The following is a 20428-nucleotide window of genomic DNA, read 5'->3' as shown; positions in this document are numbered from 1 at the left end:
CACTGAAAATATACATAACCATCGGTTTTTCGAATTTAGAGAGAAGTTTCGTAGTCTGCCTAGCCTGAGCTAGAGTTATTGTTTTTATCACGACACTGAAGTCCAAAAATATTTTAATTCATCGAATTTTTAGTTATATCATTAATAATATTTATTAATAAAAACAATATAACCGAACTAAAAATATTTCAAGCGTTTACAAAGTTTTCTTTATCGTGAGATATAAAATCGATATTGTTGAAATCGATAAACGATTCGACTCAAAACCGACGCTCAACAATTTCTCAACTGACGATGACGAAATTTCGGCCATTTTGTAATTGACCGTCCTACTGTCTACACAGTTCTACGTAAGTGAATAAGTTACTTAATTTTTCTATTTTATTAAGTTATTTAATCTTAAATTATTTTATGATATATATAGTGCTTACACATATTTGACTTGGAGTTTCTATCGTAATACAAAATAATTTGTTATAAACTAACCTCTTAACACGTGGTCGATTTCATGATGAAACGCTAACTTAATTCATTCGTGGTATCTACTATAGTGTTTTAACACTGTGATAGCCTTTAACGCGTCTGATTCATCAAATTAACTAAATGTCTTTTAATCAAAATAGAACAATCTACTAAATCTACAATTTCTCATCAGAATGGCGGACGCAGCTCCAGCCGGTGGACGTGGCGGTTTCCGCGGTGGCTTTGGTTCTCGTGGTGGTGACAGAGGTCGCGGCGGTCCACGAGGCCGGGGACGTGGTCGTGGACGCGGCCGCGGTCGTGGAAAGGAAGACCAAAAGGAATGGGTGCCTGTCACCAAACTTGGACGCTTAGTACGCGAAGGAAAAATTGACAAGCTCGAGAGCATCTACCTATTCTCTTTGCCTATCAAGGAATTCGAGATCATCGATTTCTTCCTCGGTGCTTCTTTGAATGATGAGGTACTCAAGATCATGCCAGTACAGAAACAAACTCGTGCCGGTCAGCGCACCCGTTTTAAGGCGTTCGTTGCCATTGGTGACAACAACGGCCACATTGGTCTCGGTGTCAAATGCAGCAAGGAAGTGGCAACAGCTATCCGAGGTGCAATCATCCTCGCCAAGTTGTCTGTACTCCCAGTCCGCAGAGGTTACTGGGGTAACAAGATTGGAAAACCGCACACCGTACCTTGCAAGGTAAATAAACAAAGTCTTTATTTATGTAAAATATTTTCAATTTATCATGACAATTAAACTGTTTATGTTCTAAGATTATGAATGAAAATATTTAATCTAACTATATGATGAGAACCAAAATCATTTCATTCGTGGTATCCTCTTGAGGTTTTTCCAATGAAGCTTTATATGCGTCTGATTGAGACTGTTATATTTAAAGTAAATGTAAAGTATAGGAAATACTAATTCCTTTTCATTAATTTCAGGTCACTGGAAAGTGTGGATCTGTCACTGTAAGGCTGATCCCTGCTCCCCGTGGTACTGGTATTGTGTCTGCTCCAGTTCCTAAGAAGCTGCTTCAGATGGCTGGTGTACAAGACTGCTATACATCAGCTCGTGGTTCTACTGGTACGCTGGGTAACTTTGCTAAAGCCACTTATGCGGCTATCGCAAAGACCTATGCTTACTTGACACCTGACTTGTGGCGTGATATCCCACTGACCAAGTCACCATATTCGGAATTAAAAGTTTAAACTAACAAAAATAAAAGTTTGAAAACTCAGTTTTATCTTTTATTTAAATCCTTTTTTATATCAACTCAGTATTTGTTTCTCTATCAAACTTCAAATGTGAGACTGAGCATTTCAAAAGGATATTAGCATGTAAATTTAGCATCTTAAACACTTATGAGAATGAAACATACATTTATTGGAATAATATATTTAAACACAGTTCACAGTATGAATTTTATACTTGTCATGGGAATTATCATATACAACAAAAGGAAATGGTGAACCTTGCAGACCATGACATGCTGCCCCATATTCCCCATCTTTATTCAAAGCAATTACAGCTCCCATAAATTGAGGATAATGTTTTTCAATCCTCTTTATTGCAGTCTGTGCGGCATCTGTTGGTGATGATCCACGACGCATTTCTTCCACAGCTAGAAAACTATAAAATAAATTGGAAACATTAAGTTATGTTTACTTCATGGAGTAAGTACTCCATTAAGTAAATACGGATTCTCTACTAAACAGCAGGAGCTTTTTAAAACAATAGGTTTTTATTTATTCCATTGTGGACTCTGCATGTCTTATTATCCATCCATGTCCAGTGAGAAAAGGCTGCAATATTCATCAACTAATTAAATTCAATATTATAACTACCTGGGTAAAAATCTTAACATAATGTCCCCATCTCCTGTAGCTGTAGCAGCACCTACTTCATTATCGGCATAAGCACCAGATCCTGGTATGGGTGAATCACCAACTCTCCTGTGGAAACATTTTAAACTCATAATATTAATATTGGAAACAAAGATACTTGAAAGAAAATGTCTTACAAAAGTTTAAAAAAGATATTTAATCTAGTTTGTTAAATACCCAGGTATTTTGAATTTAGCTCCATTTGTTGATGTTCCAGCAGCTATATCTCCATTCTTATCTATTGCCACCATGCCAATTGTGTCATGATTATACCTATCCACTTCCATAAGCCGTATTCTTTCTTTAGACATGTGATTATGATATGGGCCACAGTACATGTTAGGATTTGGTTTTACATTCTATAATTAGATAAAATTATTGAAGAGTTTTAAAATGTTATTAACAATAATTATTGAAGTATCAACCCAAATCAATTACCATCCAAAAGTTTGGTTGGCAGTTATTTTCATTAGCCCATGTAGACCAAAGTTTTTTTGATTCAGGAGTAGTTAATGATTCCTCATGGAAACCCATTTGCACAGCAAACTGTGTAGCTAGACTTCCAACCAATATTGAATGTTTTGTATTTTCCAAAACATGTCGAGCAACACCAGATGCATTCTTTATCCTGCGCAATGCACCTACAGCACCCACATTCATTGTCCTCCTGTAATGTGAAAGTCTATGTGTGATTAATTATGCTTCCATATAATTTTAATGAACATTAATTATAACCAGCCAGTTTGTGCAGGTTTTACCATTTGAAAATATGTTTTGTAGAAACGGTGAAAAGTAAATTCGTAAAATAGATCAAAAACTTAGTACTTAGCTATTATATAAGCTTTTATTTTAAAATTGTCAGTATTTATTTAAGGCAATAATTAAATAAAGTTAAAATACCCATCCATTAAAAGGGCATCCAAAGTAGTCTCACCATCTTCATCTGGACTTCCCCCATAGCCCACAGTACCATCGCATTGTTGTTCCTCACAAACTGAAGCACCTTTTTGTATGGCATCAAGAGCAATACCACCATCCTTTAATACTTCCCAAGCTGAATAAGAAAGAAAAATAAAATATCCTTAAATCTTCTTCAAATTATTTAAATAAAAAAAATTACCAGCAACTGTAGCATTGACGAAAGACCAAGTTGTTATAATTATAGGTTTACTTGGAGTGCAGTTTGTGATAAAAGTTAAAAATATTAACGAAAGTAAAAGTTTTCGATTTATCTCATACATTTTCATTAGAATATAAAGGGAAATAAATTTTTAAACATTTAAAAACACATTTGTTAAAATTTAACATATTCTATGAAAACTGGCAAGTTATTTCGCCTATATATAGAAGAACTAGCTGTTGCCCGCGACTCTGTCCGCGCGGAATTAAAAAAAGTGATAAGTCTATATGTTGTTCTAGACTATATTCCACATCTGTGCCAAATTTCATAAGGGTCCGTTGAGCCGTTCGGAAGATTCCTTCATACAAACATTCGCATTTATAATATTAGCAAGATGTTAATTAAAAATTTTCCATTTCAGAAATTTTTCTAAACGACAATGATTCGTCAGTCAACTACACGCAACAACCTAATAGAATGCTATAAAGCTTTGTATCTATACGTTTTCTTTTACATGCTCATCTGCAAGACTTCTAATAGAACTGTGATCAGCATGCGTAGTTGCGTGGTAGTAGTGTTGCATAGTTCAACTACCAAAAGGTCCCTCAAGTAACCTAATTGGCGACAAATCACCTACGTTGACAACACCGTTTGACAAGGGTCATATGCGTCATATGGCAGTTTTTTGGCATTGAAACTTTTAGGCTTACCAGGAAGCGAAAATTTCTTTTCTTCCGAAATTCGTCCGTGTTGAAGTAAAAAAAAAAAACTGTAAGCAAACAATTTGCTAGTAATAGCCTGAGTGCCTATAATATCTTACTATTTAAATTGATATTTTCCTGTACAAGTTTTTAGGGTTATACGAGAAAACACAAGGGAAACTTTATAATTTGTATTATTTTCATGTTTCAATATGTTCAGTATTAACAACAATGTGTAGACGCATATTAGCGTCATCGTACCTATGGCAAAAACAAAGGGTACGAGTTCGACGTTAAAACTACTTGTTTAATCGTCAACACGTGAAAGTTTTTCAACATTCAAAAAAGTATAAAATGGCAACACAGGTCGTGGAGCAGCCACTCCCTCATTGGTTAAAACACGCTGTCAAGATGACACTGTTAGTTCACATATTTTCCGATTACCGATTGCACCGATTGCTACTAGCTACTGCCATTGCCATCTCAGATTAAGATATATCCTTATCGAACTGTATGTCAAATTTCGCAAAACTGTAAGGCCTGAAACAAATTTGTTTTGGACTGAAGATTATTTAATGTAAAAAATGAATACTTTAAATGACTTGAATCAATTTTGTCACGCACTACCAAAAATTGTAAGTACCAATAAAATTGCATCCGTAAGATTTGCGTAAACATAAATTTTGGCGCTATATTTTTAAAATGAAAACGGTTTTCGATACCTGATTTAAAGTAATAATATTGTATTTATTTCATAAATAAAACTTTTATTAATTAGTAATGGCAATTAATTTTCAGGAATTACACGCTCATTTAAACGGATCACTTAGTCGCTCTACAATGCTGCAACTACAAAGACATTTCGCTGATGCAGGGATATCAGATAAAAGTAACGCATTTTTTGATGAATTTCAAATTGGTGCTGGAGACACAAGAAACTTATCTGAGTAATATATTCTCTTACCAGTTAAGATTAGATACATAGAGGTTTTTTTTGCCAAGTTTATTTATTTATAAAATATGAATAAATCTGATGAAAGAATAGTTTCAGTTAACTTTTAAAATAGACTTGATACTTGCTTGATACTAATAAAAATGATGTATTTATCTTTTTAACATATTTTTCAGTTGCTTTCAAGTATTTAATATAGCTCATACACTTACAAGTACTCCAGAAACTTTAGCATTAGCAACAAGCTTAACTCTACAAGAATTTCAAGATGATGGCTGCTGTTATATTGAGCTAAGAAGTACACCTAGAGACACTAATCAGATGACAAAAAGACAATATGTTGAAACAATAGTGCAGACAATGCGGTGAGTATTTTTAAATATAGTACACCTATCATGCAAAACATATCATAGTTGTAGATTTACGAAAATTATTGCAGGTGTTATTGTTACTAATATTATAATTCTTACTTTCTTACTAATATTATAAATGTGAATGTTTGGATGGATGGATGTTTGTTTGAAGGTATCTCCTGAATGGTTGAACAGATCTTGATGAAATTTGGCATAGATGAAGTCATAGTCTGGAAGAAGATACTAATAAAGGTTTTTTTCTAAATTCTGTGCAGACGTAGTGGTGGGCGATAGCTAGTATATCATAACATATATATTGTAAAATCTTTAGAAAATTAAAACTATACTACAAATAAGTTAATTATTATATTTATGTTTAAAAGAAGATTAATAAAGTGGCTTGTTTTATTAATTTATTATTTTTAATAGTTAAATTTTTTGTCTAGTTGGTTTACTATGCAGGTGCAATAATTTTTCCTTTTTTATGTTGCAGAAATTCCTCAGAAAATCTGAATATAATTTCAGCATTCATTATTTCAATAAATAGAAGTAATGGAATTTCAGAGGCAGAAGATATAGCCAATTTAGCCATTGAATACCATAAGAAGTTCCCAGATGTTGTTGTGGGTCTTGAACTTAGTGGCAATCCGGCCCTTGGAAAGTTTGAGGATTTCATTAGTATATTTACGAAAGCTAGAAATGCAGGCTTAAAAGTAATATTTTCTAAAATATGTGAATATATAAAATGCATATGTAAAATATGTAGATAGAAAAAAAAACAATAAACCCTAACTTATTCTTGTCACAACCTATTTAAAATCAATTAGGATCAGTTTTCAACAGATTGTACAAAAATATTTGTCTTGCATAATTATATTTTATACTAGCTTTATTATAATAGCATTTATAATATTAGTAAGATTGTTACATTTACATAAAATTTATTTCCAGGTTTCATTACATTGTGGTGAAATAAGTAATCCAGAGGAAATAATCCAAATGTTACAATTCAAACCGGATAGAATTGGTCACGGGACATGTATCCACCCAAATTATGGTGGTACTGATGAAACTTGGAAGGCATTATGTACATTAAAAATTCCTGTTGGTATGTTTCGTAACTGTGACTAAACCTTTGAGAACTTTTGAGCTCTGCCTCCTTACTCATTAAGACGCCATGGCGACGTCACTTGGCTACTTCTAGCATCGGAAGGTCGCCAAGTCGAGTAGCCATGGAATCTCGACCAGTTTCTCGCTCTCGTAAAAAGGCAATACAATATAATAGTCGTTTTTTTGTATTCTATTATTGTATCCAGCATGCATGACGTAAGTAAATTAAATTAAGTTAATTTAATTATTACGTCAAAATAATATCAAGGTATATAAAAAAAAAGTTTACTTGACAACTAAAATCCACAAATCAGGCGGGTAGTTGCTCGTTTGCCATCTTATACTATTAAAAAAACTTAAAACTACTCAATAGTTTAAAAAATAAATTACTAGATTGGGGGGGGGGCTATTGATCGTCGGCTGGCGTCGACATTTTGAATGGTTAATGCATAACAGAGAAATATAATAATTTACTTATAAGGATTTATGTTTCAGAGGTCTGTCTTACCAGTAATGTAAACACAAAATCAGCTGCGGATTATTCATCACACCATTTTAAATATTTACACAGTAGTGATGTTCCTGTTATTCTTTGTGTAAGTTTTTTTTAAGTATTTTCTTTTCCTATTTTTTTAAGCAGACTTTCTAATTTTTTCTATTTTTATTTTCAGACCGATGATAAAGGAGTTTTTGCTACATCACTTACACAAGAATATAGTATTTGCGTCGATACATTTAAATTGGATAAATCCGAGCTAGCCAAATTAGCACTTAATTCTACCAAATATATTTTTGCGGTAGACAAGCATAAATTGCTTTATGACAAAATAAAAATTTTTGTTGAAAAAAATGTTCATTGAAAATTGTACAAATTATTTATGTTAAATTACGATAAATAAAATAAAGAGTAAGATGAATAATTGTTTGATTAAAAATAAAAAGTTAACCTTGATAAAATCATCTTATTTGCCGAGTCTTTACGATTTCCTCCAATTAACTAACTATAAAAGCAGGTAGCGTTATTGATTATGCATAAATATTGCTATGTGAATCAAGGCGCCTTCAAAACCCTCTTGTTAAGCCACTGTCTGAAAATAGTATTTTCAAAATACACATTTTATCCATATTGATAGTAGATTTAAATTAAGCAAAGTAGATTAATATACAAGGAAGATAATTGTCAAGTGTTATGGTGGGCCGATCCCGGCGGCACTGCAATGCCGGGCCGACCCCTGACGGGAGTGGAGCGAGCCCCGAACATCCCGTCGCTTTACAAAAATCAGTTTAATATACTGGTCCCGCAGTGCGGGAACTTTCAGATATTAAGCTGAAAAGAACAGATACTACACTTTGATCTTAGCCAAAAGGCCGAGAAGCGATACCGAAGTGTTGAACACTGCCCGAAAGTCATTCGTGATGAAAGATTCTCTAAATCGCAATGTGGGTTTTAGAGAAAAAATACACCGCCCTCTATCGGTAAAAATTAATACATTCAAACAACAGTATAAAGGGAGACAAAAATACCACGCTACAAGCTAAATAAAATATGAAATAAAACAAAACGTGAATAATATTCACAAATCGTTAAATATGTAATCGATGTTTTTTTTAAAAATTAAATATTTATTTCTAAATGTTTAATTTTTCGTCTGTGATGTCTATTATCAAAGAGTTTTATCTGTGGAATATTGAATTTAAAAGAAAAAAAAAATATCGAATTGATCGATCGATCGACCCGTTCTATATAACATAACCTATAATAAGTATATTAGTCTTGTTCAATTTTAAATTATACCAGAGTTATAAAAATGAGCGATTTGTCGGATTATTCGAGTACAAAAGCTGGAGATTCTGAACTACAGGATTTTCTTATGGTTGAAAAGCAAAAAGCACAGTTTCATGCCCAAGTATGCAATTTTCAATTTATGATGGATTAGACTATATACATCACATTTAAGGGATAATCGTGATAAAAAACTCATTAATGTATTAATTATGCAATATAACGATTCCATATTATACCTGGTTGTTGTAGTAGGTTTGACTTATAGTTTATGTAAAAATTTTAAGAATTGATTTGTTCACCATTAAAAATTTATAATAGACTCCTAAACCATTAACCATGATCTGTCCACTATATTTAGGTCTCATTTAATACATGGTGTTCTGGACAAAAAATAGTTTTTAACTAATAACTCTAAAACTTATTTTTGAGTTAGCTATATTAATGCTTTTCAAATACAAAATACTTGCAAATATTATCAGATTGCCATATTTATTTATAAATTAAATAAATGTTTAAAACTTTTTTCTTTCTAGATACACGAGTTTAATGACTTTTGCTGGGACAAATGTGTGGATAAACCGGGATCCAAACTAGATTCCCGCACAGAAACTTGCATCAGTAATTGTGTTGAGAGATTCATTGATGTTTCACTTCTTGTTACAAATAGATTTGCACAAATGCTAGAGAAAGGAGGAGGTATGCATTGATTATATTTAAGGTATACATACATCAATTGTTTAGTTTAGCAAGATATTTGTCTATGTGAACTTTGTTCTAAGTCATTGCATTTTACTAGTGTTGAAAATGTTATAAATAAAGAATAAGTACTTTTACTTAATCTATTATTTTAAAATGTTATTACTATTTTATTAACCAACACAAATGAAATAATAAAACTTAACCACAAACAACTAGCATATATGAGCCGCTTATTTTGAAAGTGGCCTAACTCCATTTATCTTCAAATCGAGATATTGAAAGGTTTGCGTTTCAATGAATTTAAAAATATATGTATAAGATACTAAGGAGTCATACTGCTTAAGCGTATCTAAGGATATTAAATTTAAAGTTCCTGTTAAAATAGTGGCAATTATTAAGTAAATAACGTGCGTTTTATTATCAAGAATGGAGTTGGGCCACTTTCAAAATTAACAGCCAGATTCATTATAAAATTTGAAGGTGCCCAAGTCCATTCAACATAATTTAAGATGTTTCAAATTGAAAAAAAAGAATACGGAATTTGTTTTGCATATGTTGAAAACATTTTGGAAACATAATTTATGCGATTCAAAACATTTTTTAATTACAGAACATAGAAAATTACAAACATTTTATTAAAAACAATTTACTAGACTACCCCGACGTGGTAATAATTTCAGAACTTTGAAATTTTAATTTTCATTCATGGATTTCTTATAAAAAAAATTATATGGTTCATTTCTGACAAAACGCATCCAACATATTCTTAACCAGTTTATTGATTCTCAATCAGAATTTTTTACTCTTTTGAAAATTGCGTCTTCTAATAATTTTGTCGATACAAAATCTTCCTGTCTCATTTCATTTAGAATAAAATTATTACCCTTCCGACACTTTTTAATAATCTTGGGGAAAGACTTGGAACAGTAAATTATTTTTTTAATGCCATTTCTACCATGGCAAAATCTCTATCAATTGGTAAAAACGAATGTCCTGATATTAAAAAATTATGATCTATAATTTCTACATTATTATCCAAAGCTTGGACAATTTTCAACCACATTAAAGCTACTTTAATGTTTCTATTTTGCCAGGTGCACATGTCACAGCTATGATGTGTTTTTCACTTAATTTTTTAATATGTTTTAAGATGCATGAAACAATAACTTGATGCAACTATAAATGCAGTTTGGCCACTTTCAAACTACACGGCTCAGTTATTCAATTAATTCGGAAAACTTATGTGTAAAAAATGTATCGTATTTTCTCTGAATATAAGAAATCTGAAGTGATTCACTGATAAATAACATGGAGTTGTACATGTAACAATGGTAACCGGCAAAAAAATGAAAAACGGAGTTAGGTCACTTTCAAAATAAACGGCTCATATAGTGCCATGACAATTGCATGTAATTGGGCAAACATTGCACAATAGGTGCATAATTTAATGACCAACAAAGGAGTTCACATTAAATGGACACTCCAACTTTGCTTCTACCTCTAGGTTGTGTCTTAGATATGTTTCAAATTTAAAAAAATGTGTTATAATGAAAAATGTTTGTAAGGAATAGTACTAACAACATTTTAAATGGATAAATGTTTATTATTATGTATCTCCAGAAGGGCTAAACGGATCATGCTGTAATTTGGTTTAGGTACAAAACATAGTGTGGAAGAACACATAGGCTACTACTAATAATTTTTAATCTGTGCGGATGGATTCATGTGAGACAGCAAAATAAAACAATTTTTTTTTATGTAATATATTTAATTTCATGTACAAGAATGAAAACAAGCTATTGTTACTATTTCAGGAATTATTATTGAGATTTTAATGCACATTATGGTTTTAATTTTTTTTAAGTTGTAAGGTTATCTACCAACTTTACCTAATTTAGTATCAGTGCGTGGATCTGCTGTCACAGTTTGTACAGCCACTAAAGCTTCGTTTATACTTGTTTGTAAATCTCTAAGGTTCTGGATGAAAATAAGTTCGAGGACATCTTTTGGCTGTTTAATAACACTAACTTCTGTATTAGGATAATCAGGATGGGGTGATGTTTTCAAGACTTTTGCTAAAGCTGCAATTCTAAATTTGGGATCAGGATGAGGTCCAATCCCGCTTAAGGCACAAACTCTCTCCACTCCATTAACAAATGCCGGACTTGAAACTGTAAAATAATATAAAATTAAATTATCTTCAAAAATAATGAAATATTTAATTTAATTCAATATGTAAGTTATAGATTATCAAATAACAATAATCTTATTTAAATTTTTATATCAATCAATAGTCTTAAAACACAATTATGTAATGGGTAAGTACATATGTAAATAAATACTTACAATTGAGGTTGTCAAGAGGATTGGATGATACAACATTAGGTGTTACCTTTTTAGGTTCTTCAATTTTTACTGCCTTGTATTTAGTAACTAGAAAAATTAATGTTTTGTTATTAATCTATACATATTAATAATTATTTTGTTTCTTAGTACCAACAAAAAAATATTAGTGTATATTTCAATTGGGAGAATGAAATGTGACAGGAAGAACTTCAGAAAAAAATTGGTGGATAATTCAGAAGAAATGGTTCTAAAAACAGATGGCAAGGATTTTTTTTATAAAATAAATAAATCCCACATATTGATGGGTCCTATATATATGGGCCAAAGTAACATATTGATGATTTTTACTTTTTTGTGTTAAAAGCTACTTCTTAGTTTAATTAACAACAAGAACTAAACAAAATACACATTTATAGAAGTAAATGTAATTTTTTGCTGAAGTAAAAGGATCTTTGTGGCCTATTCTCTTATATGGTTGGAACTTTGAGAGCCTCTCCTGAAAAGTTGTCAATTTCCATATTGGCCCTTATTCATAGGAGCCATCAATATTATGTAAAAACAGGACAGATGATGACGCTAGTTAAATGTAAAACCAGTGAAAATTATAATTTTCCTTTCCAATGACTATACACAAATTTTATGTAATTGTTAAAATATTGAGCAACAAAAAAATGCATACAAGGAATGTTTTACTATTTTCAATAATAACGAAAGTTTACATACCATTATCAGCAAACTCCAATCTTACAGCATAGGATAAAAGCCAATTTAATTGTTCGTTCGGTGTTCCATCAGCAACAGGACTCACTAAGTCTTTTTGATATAAATCGTACGCATTCTGCCAATTATCAGAGTCGATATTTCTAAGACCATCTCTATCTTCGATTTTATAATGTCTGATTTTTTGGTCCTCAAGCCAAAGAACTACGCTCCTATATTCTTTGACGTCTAAAACAATAGATTTATCATAATAATATTGCACCGGCATGCAGGACAACTTTAAAATATAAATTACCTTCACAGTCAAAGCTTTTGGGGTTTGGATGTCCTAGGGCTGTTAATTTTAATCTGTACATATTAATGTAATCACAATAGGTTATTAAGTTTCCAATTAAAGTATAACCTAGAGAGAAGGCAAGTGAAGTGCACAGAATTCCAGAAGATTTCGAAAATGAATTCCGTACTAATTAATCACAATTTCAAACTAACTTGACATTGACAATTCTTCCTACCGTCCTGCCAACTGTCAGCAAAGTATGAACGATAACGACATACCAATGACAACTCCTTCCAAAGAGTATGCATACGTTTACATTCCAATCCGTTCCTCTGTTCATAGTTTGGTTCAGCGATGCAGCTGCTACACACTCATGGGCCTGCCGCCACTTAACAGTTTACAAGATCCAACATCCTATAAATCCATTTGTAATTACATAAAAAATACAATTTAAACGACGAATCTTAGTGAAGTAAAGGTAGTGACTCCAAAGTAATGCAACACTTTTAAAATAAGATATGACCTAAAGGTCTATATTACCAGGTCATAAAATTAAAAAAAAACTCGTAATTTGTCGCTGTAGGGATGTTAACATTGAGTTAAAAAATCGATTTTTCGATTATCGATTTTTACAGTTGCTGATAAAAATCGATTAGTCGATTTATCGATTATTAAAGAAAAAATAATCGATTTTAATCGATTTTTGAAAAAATCTTCAAAATTACAGGGAAAACATAAAAATACAATAGATATTTCTTAAACACTTATTGCCATAAAACATTTTATAGAATAAAATGAAATTAAGTAGATGTATTAAACCAAAACAACAAACTTATGGTTTTAAAAACGAAAATATATCATTTAAACACAAAAAAAAAATCTATAGTCACAAATATTATAAACTAGCTGTGAACGTGACTTCGTCCGCGTGAAACACTGTTTTCGGGTAGCATTTCAATTATTTACGCTAATTATTTTACTTACAATTATAAAAATTACATCAAAACATATTGAACTTACAAAACATTCTCATAAACCTTATACATTTCTATACAAACTTTCATCTCCTATTCCCTATTGTTATTTTGCTCCCTAGAGGGTAACACTTTTACAAATTTTAAATGTCATATTTATTTATATCAAATTAACAGACTAAAAATAAGTTTCACGCTTCTAACTATAAAATTCATGATACTTCCATATAGTTTCTCATCCCATCTTTCAACCACTTGCAAACCCTTTTTTTTATTGTGTCAATTCTATTCTATTTCTATTTAAAAAGTAGCCTATGTCCTTTCTTCAGGCACTAGATCTAGACTATCTTTGTACCAAATTTAATTTAAATCGGTTCAGTAGTTTTAGCGTGAAAGCGAGACAGAGTTGTTTTCTCATTTAATTTAATATTAGAAGGCATAAGAATTAGATTATAAAAATATATTAAACTGACTCGTTCATTTACAACAATTTTTAATGAACTTGTTTATCGTATTATATGTCGCAGGGCGTGAAATGTTTCATCGATAGCGCTTTTTGAAAAATCGAATAAATTATATAATCGATTTTTAAAAAATCGATTTTTGTAAAAAAAATAATCGTTCCATAAAAATCGTAAAAAACCTTAAAATAATCGATTTTTTCATAATCGATTATTTTTTTTACATCCCTATGTCGCTGTCAGTGGGCTGTCAAGTTGACATTGACATTTTCCGAGTGCCAAATTTACAAGATCCTTGTCGAACTATGTTCCTATTCTAAAACCTTGTAATTTTTAATATTTATTTTTAGTCTTTGTATCACTAGTAGTCAGTCCTCTCAGTTTATTTAAAACAAAATTTACTGGCCGCAATCTTATCACCATTTAATTTAATTACTTATTTTGCTCAATAATTTATTATCGGAAAATATGTCGTGGGTTAAAGAAAATTGTGTTTCGTTTTTTCAACTTTTCTGTATTAAAGTCGTTAAAAGCGGTAGAATTCCACAGCATTTAGCTTTTATTATGGATGGAAACCGTCGATTTGCTAAAAAGAATAGCGTTCAAAGTAGTGTTGGACATCATAAAGGTTTTGATAAACTTTCAGAAACACTAAAGGTGAACTACCGAATTGTAATTATTTAAACATATTGTAAATGAAATATAAAGAGTTAAAATATTTTACAGTGGTGCCTTGATTTGGGTGTTCCTGAAGTCACAGTGTATGCTTTTAGTATTGAAAATTTTAAAAGAAGTGAAGAAGAGGTTGCAGCAATTATGGACTTGGCTCGGGATAAATTTAAAAGACTTTTGGATGAAATGTTAGTATGAAATGTATGTTAGATTGAAAGTCTTGTTGACTTATTTCCTTTCCTCCTTTATATATATTACAAAGTAAACATGGTATTTAGAAATTTTACATATGATGTTCTTCATGTGATTAAATTAATAAACATATTTTGTTACATACATAATTGAAATAAAAGTAAAACTATACTTAAAAGAGGTTTATTTACAGTGAATTGATAAACGAATGGGGTGTTCGGATACATGTAGCTGGCCGTTTGTCTATGCTTCCAGAAGACTTACGGTCCCTTGTTGCTAAAGCAATGCTAGCCACAAAGAACAATAATATATTGCAGCTAAATATTGCTTTTGCATATACAGGTATGTTTTGTTTCTATATCAATCCTAAACCAAACAGGAAACACAATTTTTTCATCAAATTCAAATATTTAGAAATTTTTGATTGATAATATGTAGTTTCATGCTTTTGTGCTTATTTGAAAAGCTTGATGAATATCTTGATCGAAAATTTTTTACAAAACATTGGATTGTTTATCATTTACAATTATTTAATAAAGTGCATCTTCAAAATGTTCTTTAAATTAAGTAGAGCATGTGATTTTAATCTTACTAATATTATGAATTTGAATGTTTAGATGGATGGATGGATGGATGTTTGTTTGAAGGTATATCCGGAATGGCTCAACGTATTTCGATTAAAATTGGCTTAGTTGTAGTTTGGCACACATAGGCTACTGATTGTTTTTTTAATTCCGTGCAGACTGAGTTGCGGACGACAGCTAGTTAAGTATGAAAGGTTTTATGTTGTGGTAGTGGTAGCTAAATATTTGAGTTTAATTATGTTCTATTTTATGAATTAATTTACATAAAACATTTTATGAATATCCTTCCTCAATATGAATAATTAAGGTTAATTTGTAAATGTTTACATTCAAGATTTTTCTTGCTTATTAATAATCCATAGGACGGGACGAAATCAGCCGAGGAGCATCACACATCATTGATGGGATTCGAAATAAAGATTTGTTGCCTGAGGATATTGATGAGGATCTTGTGTCACAAACTCTTGATTTAGGAGAAGCTGAACTGTTAGTGAGGACATCTGGTGAAGTAAGATTGTCTGATTTTATGTTGTGGCAGGTAAGATCTCTAGCTCTGATCTTTGCTTTCCAATTTCTTAAGACATTCAAATTATTTTTTGTGACCAAAATAAAGAAATTTATGGGCATTTTGTTGATAGGTTTCCAGGACAGTATTGTACTTTACGGATGTTCTTTGGCCAGAGTTCTCTATTTGGAATCTTTTGGCCGCCATCATTCACTTCCAAAGGCATGCTCCTCCTGTCTCACCCGAATTGGAAAACACAAAGAGTAAACAGAAGTTCTTAGATAAGCTAGAAAATAAATGGTGGCAAGAATTGGAAAGCTATGTTATATGTTAAAGTTACTTAATATTTAAGAGATCAATTGTGTATATTACGGACTGTAAAACAAGGTTAATTTATCTTGCAATTTGTATCTATTAAGTTGTTTAAGGAAAACAAGATAATTATAAATCAAAGTAAGCTGTTTTATTTCTCTACATTTTTAGGCAATTGCTTTAACCTTTTGTGAGACATTATCATAATTAGATATATTAATGAAGAATGTGAGCACTATCATAGATATTTACAGATTAAAAAAAAAAACAAATGTGACTTAAATATTTATTGACTATTTATTGCATAATTTACACTATAAACTTAAAAAGATTGCTTTATGAAAGGAATCAGATAAATCGTTTTAAAGATCAATCATTTTCCTTTAATTGTGTACTTAGAATAAGTTTTCGTTGGATCGTATGGTTCCCATCTTGATGCAGGGAATATGTGTTTATTCCTCTCATACCATGACCTGCAAAATAATATTATATAGGTAGTTACCTAAATTACATTTGACCATGCATCTTTTAACAGTGGTACAAATGGCAACCAGTAATGCCATAACCCCACAATTACGCGTGTCGTCTGATGAGTATGCGAGGCTAAATTGTAGTTCACTTCCCTTACCTACCCTTTTCTTATAAGAAAACCATTAGAAGGGGAATATGATTTAGCGGGGAATGGGAAGAGAAAATACCCTTCCCTCCTTCTCATCGGGTAGGCAATGAATAGATAACTTGTTGATGTTTATGGCCAACCGGTCAGCGGTGCGATCATTATGGGGCCGCTTCCGTTTTTACCACTTTGTACTTTATAAAGAAATACAAAAAGTTACATACAATAGTTATAACAATATTTTTTAAATATTTAGCAAGGTTAAATAAAAAATTACAAATTCAAGTAGGTCATGATTATTTCCTTAACATTATAGTAAATTTTATGTCAGAGATATAAAACATATATCATTGTAAGTATATGTATTATTCAAGTATATATGTGTATATGGTTCTTAATTTTTTTTTATAGTTTCAATATTTTTGCCGGCACAAAGCCATCTGCGCAGTACTCTCCCCCCCCGAAACCCTTTACGCTTCGCTGCACCTAAAATTGTGTTCAGCGCAGCCACTCGTATGACTTTTCGAGCGCCAGGATATTTAAAAATCACCTTGAGGCATTAACTGAGGTCAACACAAATGTTGCATAACTTAAAATTAATTTGTTTTGCCAATCGTGTTGGTTTAGCTTAGACTTAGACATAGAAAATAATAAAATATTTGGCAAAAAATAGTTATTCAGTATCTTTTTTTTTACTTTTTGGCTACTTCTAATTGCTTCCTATCTCTGATTTCTTTCCTTATGATAAGAATAGAGCATAGACAATATCATTTATTAAAATAATGTATTTTATCAAACTTACCGCAACAGAACTTTTCCAGCGTGAGAATCCTGTTTTTCTTGTGTTGCGTCATTTACTAATCTAACATCATCTGATGCATCAAATTGGAATAAAGGCCCACTTTTGCCTCTTGCCTGTAAAAGAACGATAATTAAGTACTTTTGGCTATGGTAATAAAACTTTTTGTTACTGCTCACACAATTTTAGTGTAAAAAAAAACTGATTTGAAACATTTATTCCAAATTACGTTATGTTATCAAATATAATTTCCATTATAATTATTAACATAAAAAAAAATTGTATACTATAGATACTATTTTCGTAAAACTTACCTTGGTTACTATGAAGTCGTAAAATGTATAATGATGGGGCAGAATAAGATCTTCTTTTACATACATCAACTGATCAGCTGAGACAGTTTTTAATTCGCTGAATTCAGGTCTCAATGTGTCAAGGCATCTTTGGAGAAACTGGTAAATTGAATTGCCTGAAAAATACTAGATTAACATTAGTTACGATATTTAAATTGTTTAAACTTTCGTGAGACATAATAAAAAATAAATAAATAAGGGCTTAACTGAAAATGGACCACCGACGGGTCCGAAACTAGTTGGTACCGATCACACATGAGTTAAGCCGTTCTTAATTAATTTAGTTACAATATATATTTTTGATTGATAGGGAAAATGTTAAATATGAATTAAACATCTATCTATATATATAAAAGAAAGTCGTGTTAGTTACACTATTTATAACTCAAAAACGGCTGAATCGATTTGACTGAAAATTGGTGGGCAGGTAGCTTAGAACCAGGAATAGGACATAGGATAATTTTTACCTCGTTTTCTAATTTTTTTTCCGCGCGGACGGAGTCGCGGGTAAAAGCTATACCTAATAAATACTTCCACCATCAGAATCTATAATTGGTCATTAAGAGAAAAACTTAGAATGGGTTTGACAAACTTGCTTGTTTTAAATTTTTTAATAAAAATAATGATGGTTACCTTTTTTTAGTGTTACATTCTTCCTATGTCCAGATCCGTCCCAATAGCTGAAGGTAACAGTGATGGGTTCATCTTTGAGACTTGCCTGCGTCATTACCCACTCCAGCCTTAACTCTTCTCGTAACTTTAAATCCGCTTCCTCTCTATCTCTATCTGGTAAAAAGGATGTATCAACATCAGGATTTTTGCGGATTTTTTTTAATGGCTGCAAAGTTTAGAAAAAAATTACATGTCAATAGGTACCAAAAATTTTTTTATTACATAAGTGTTATATTTTTATTGTTTAGCATTATTGTAAGAATATTAATTTTATTTTTGTGTGTCAGAAATCCCCTTGAATAACATTAATACATAGTAAAATTAAAGTTTTACATATTCATTTCTGATTGTTATCAAGATGTTTTAAAACATTAAGGTTGCGAAATTTCAAGTGCAGTCATTATTTAAGACAATATTGAAATTTGCTAAAAAGTCTGTTGAAAGTCTGTTTGTAAGGAAAATAACTTCTCTTTATATCCTAACAAACTTTGCCCATGTGAAATAATGTCGTCTGGTAGCATTTTTAATTATTTAAGCTAATTATTTCATATTAAACTTACAAAACATTCACATAAACTTTACATATTCTCATACTAACTTTCATTCCCTTATTGTTTTGTTTCCCTTATTGTTGAGGATAAAACTTTTACAAACTCTGAATGTCATATACAACTGTATCAAATTAACAGACTAAAAAAATAAGTTTCAATCTAGACTATCTGTGTACCAAATTTCATTTAAATTAAGTCAGTAGTTTAGGTGTGAAAGTGTGACAGACAGGATCACTTTCGCATTTATAATGTTAGTAGGGATTTGTAAAACATACCACTTCCTCTTGTTCCCGCCAATCTTTCTCTGGCTTGTCTGCTTCATCTTCATCTTCTTCCTCGTCTAAATCAAACGAAAGAGCTTGGATCTGTGGAAATGTAATTAAATTATTTTTTACTTATGACACAGAGAGAAATAATATAAATTGAGTTAAACTACCCAGCTTTCCACAGTTTTATTTCAATGCATTACTGAAGTATTGCAGTTTAGATTCTCATGAAACTTTCTTTACCTGTCGTTTTTGTTTATTTTTCTGCGCTTGTTTGGCTTCAATTTCTTTTTGTCTTTCCTTTTCTTTCTCTGCTTTTTTTTGAGCCAGTTTCTTTTCTCTTTCTCGAACTATATGTTCTTGTTTAGCTTTCATTTCATCTAAAGTAACAAGCCCAATTGTGGAACTTTTTAATTGCTGCTCTACAGCATCATAGTGTGTTGCAAACTTATTCTCTATATTGTCAATTTTTAAGTCTTCTTCAATCTTCTTTTTACGAAGTTCTATTTCTTGCTGAGCTTTCTCTCTTTTCTTCATCAGATGCATGGCTCTGCCAGCTTCTGATGCAGCCCCTTTGTAGTGAGCCATGATTATAACTCAAATATTCACTTTTATCACAATGGAATGGCAACTACTTATTGTAAAAATATAATTCAAAAGAATTACAATTTGCTCTATCTTAACTTTTCTAGAAAATTTCAGCAATCTTGTTTACTTTCAACGCTATTGAATTGACAAGTTGACAAGTCTAAGTTGAAAAGACTAAAGAGTATAAAAAAACATCGAGCACATCAATGTTGCCAATGAAATTTTTGCCCTGCCGTGCACATTGTGTATATGTTAGAAGATCAACGGTGGGCCGAAAAACTGATTACAAAAAGCTTTAAGTTTTATATCATTATTTGCAAATTGTACCTTTTATTTTAAAAAAAATCACAATTTTGAACGTCAACATTTTAGATAAATTTCTTATTCACGATACAAGTCTTTATAAATAATGACTATTTTCAATTATTTCCATTGAATAGCTATTTATGGAATCGTA

The 20428-nt window shown here is 31.2% G+C and overlaps 7 protein-coding genes and 1 non-coding gene across 8 annotated transcripts; 4 read left to right on the top strand and 4 right to left on the bottom strand.

The window, feature by feature from the left end:
• The first annotated feature begins 256 nt into the window (after window positions 1–256).
• On the top strand, window positions 257–1714 carry LOC106715678 (40S ribosomal protein S2). Its single transcript, XM_014509009.2, has 3 exons — window positions 257–350; window positions 656–1175; window positions 1421–1714. The coding sequence occupies exons 2-3, from the start codon at window positions 657–659 to the stop codon at window positions 1685–1687; spliced, it is 786 nt and encodes a 261-aa protein (XP_014364495.1). The 5' UTR covers window positions 257–350; window position 656; the 3' UTR covers window positions 1688–1714.
• Window positions 1715–1868: 154 nt separating this feature from the next.
• Window positions 1869–3735, bottom strand: LOC106715683 (N(4)-(Beta-N-acetylglucosaminyl)-L-asparaginase). Its single transcript, XM_014509019.2, has 6 exons — window positions 3483–3735; window positions 3263–3416; window positions 2801–3029; window positions 2540–2721; window positions 2324–2431; window positions 1869–2108 (listed from the first exon to the last, which is right to left on the bottom strand). The coding sequence occupies exons 1-6, from the start codon at window positions 3607–3609 to the stop codon at window positions 1877–1879; spliced, it is 1032 nt and encodes a 343-aa protein (XP_014364505.2). The 5' UTR covers window positions 3610–3735; the 3' UTR covers window positions 1869–1876.
• Window positions 3736–4678: 943 nt separating this feature from the next.
• On the top strand, window positions 4679–7443 carry LOC106715663 (adenosine deaminase-like protein; the record flags this gene model as incomplete). The annotated part of the gene is made up of 7 exons (XM_045678073.1): window positions 4679–4818; window positions 4982–5130; window positions 5312–5500; window positions 5982–6201; window positions 6440–6596; window positions 7094–7194; window positions 7270–7443. Coding segments are annotated over exons 1-7 (1041 nt in total), but the record flags the coding sequence as incomplete, so codon positions are not given.
• A 342-nt stretch (window positions 7444–7785) lies between these two features.
• On the bottom strand, window positions 7786–7978 carry LOC123721046. The gene has a single exon (XR_006756135.1). It is a non-coding gene; the product is annotated as a U2 spliceosomal RNA (small nuclear RNA).
• A 333-nt stretch (window positions 7979–8311) lies between these two features.
• LOC106715691 (mitochondrial import inner membrane translocase subunit Tim8) lies at window positions 8312–9217 on the top strand. The gene is made up of 2 exons (XM_014509026.2): window positions 8312–8505; window positions 8918–9217. Exons 1-2 carry the CDS (start codon window positions 8407–8409, stop codon window positions 9089–9091), a joined length of 273 nt encoding a protein of 90 aa, XP_014364512.1. The 5' UTR covers window positions 8312–8406; the 3' UTR covers window positions 9092–9217.
• Window positions 9218–10884: 1667 nt separating this feature from the next.
• On the bottom strand, window positions 10885–12679 carry LOC106715689 (RNA transcription, translation and transport factor protein). Its single transcript, XM_014509024.2, has 4 exons — window positions 12445–12679; window positions 12153–12377; window positions 11430–11516; window positions 10885–11254 (listed from the first exon to the last, which is right to left on the bottom strand). The coding sequence occupies exons 1-4, from the start codon at window positions 12503–12505 to the stop codon at window positions 10956–10958; spliced, it is 672 nt and encodes a 223-aa protein (XP_014364510.1). The 5' UTR covers window positions 12506–12679; the 3' UTR covers window positions 10885–10955.
• A 1623-nt stretch (window positions 12680–14302) lies between these two features.
• LOC106715662 (dehydrodolichyl diphosphate synthase complex subunit DHDDS) lies at window positions 14303–16163 on the top strand. Its single transcript, XM_045678072.1, has 5 exons — window positions 14303–14518; window positions 14588–14721; window positions 14919–15067; window positions 15672–15847; window positions 15948–16163. The coding sequence occupies exons 1-5, from the start codon at window positions 14330–14332 to the stop codon at window positions 16146–16148; spliced, it is 849 nt and encodes a 282-aa protein (XP_045534028.1). The 5' UTR covers window positions 14303–14329; the 3' UTR covers window positions 16149–16163.
• A 241-nt stretch (window positions 16164–16404) lies between these two features.
• Window positions 16405–20119, bottom strand: LOC106715670 (protein FAM50 homolog). The gene is made up of 6 exons (XM_014509001.2): window positions 19627–20119; window positions 19393–19482; window positions 18528–18732; window positions 17856–18010; window positions 17545–17657; window positions 16405–16599 (listed from the first exon to the last, which is right to left on the bottom strand). Exons 1-6 carry the CDS (start codon window positions 19969–19971, stop codon window positions 16500–16502), a joined length of 1008 nt encoding a protein of 335 aa, XP_014364487.1. The 5' UTR covers window positions 19972–20119; the 3' UTR covers window positions 16405–16499.
• Window positions 20120–20428: the final 309 nt, after the last annotated feature.

This window comes from Papilio machaon, chromosome 5 (genome assembly GCF_912999745.1).
Source record: "Papilio machaon chromosome 5, ilPapMach1.1, whole genome shotgun sequence".
Lineage (NCBI taxonomy): Eukaryota > Metazoa > Arthropoda > Insecta > Lepidoptera > Papilionidae > Papilio > Papilio machaon.
Note: the sequence above shows the minus strand (reverse complement) of the source record. Positions and strands in the feature narration are given on the sequence as shown.

Coding starts and splice junctions, on each gene's coding strand:
- LOC106715678 (XM_014509009.2), top strand. CDS start 657: ATGGCGGACGCAGCTCCAGCCGGTGGACGTGGCGGTTTCCGCGGTGGC. Junction 1,176..1,420: donor CGCACACCGTACCTTGCAAG/GTAAATAAACAA, acceptor CATTAATTTCAG/GTCACTGGAAAGTGTGGATC.
- LOC106715683 (XM_014509019.2), bottom strand. CDS start 3,609: ATGAAAATGTATGAGATAAATCGAAAACTTTTACTTTCGTTAATATTT. Junction 3,417..3,482: donor CGTCAATGCTACAGTTGCTG/GTAATTTTTTTT, acceptor TTTCTTATTCAG/CTTGGGAAGTATTAAAGGAT. Junction 2,432..2,539: donor GCTAAATTCAAAATACCTGG/GTATTTAACAAA, acceptor ATGTTTCCACAG/GAGAGTTGGTGATTCACCCA.
- LOC106715691 (XM_014509026.2), top strand. CDS start 8,407: ATGAGCGATTTGTCGGATTATTCGAGTACAAAAGCTGGAGATTCTGAA. Junction 8,506..8,917: donor AAGCACAGTTTCATGCCCAA/GTATGCAATTTT, acceptor TTTTCTTTCTAG/ATACACGAGTTTAATGACTT.
- LOC106715689 (XM_014509024.2), bottom strand. CDS start 12,505: ATGTACAGATTAAAATTAACAGCCCTAGGACATCCAAACCCCAAAAGC. Junction 11,517..12,152: donor ATTGGAGTTTGCTGATAATG/GTATGTAAACTT, acceptor TAATTTTTCTAG/TTACTAAATACAAGGCAGTA. Junction 11,255..11,429: donor TCCTCTTGACAACCTCAATT/GTAAGTATTTAT, acceptor ATTATTTTACAG/TTTCAAGTCCGGCATTTGTT.
- LOC106715662 (XM_045678072.1), top strand. CDS start 14,330: ATGTCGTGGGTTAAAGAAAATTGTGTTTCGTTTTTTCAACTTTTCTGT. Junction 14,519..14,587: donor AACTTTCAGAAACACTAAAG/GTGAACTACCGA, acceptor AATATTTTACAG/TGGTGCCTTGATTTGGGTGT. Junction 15,068..15,671: donor TATTGCTTTTGCATATACAG/GTATGTTTTGTT, acceptor AATAATCCATAG/GACGGGACGAAATCAGCCGA.
- LOC106715670 (XM_014509001.2), bottom strand. CDS start 19,971: ATGGCTCACTACAAAGGGGCTGCATCAGAAGCTGGCAGAGCCATGCAT. Junction 19,483..19,626: donor AAAATAAACAAAAACGACAG/GTAAAGAAAGTT, acceptor ACATTTCCACAG/ATCCAAGCTCTTTCGTTTGA. Junction 17,658..17,855: donor ACGACTTCATAGTAACCAAG/GTAAGTTTTACG, acceptor GTTCTTTTACAG/GCAAGAGGCAAAAGTGGGCC.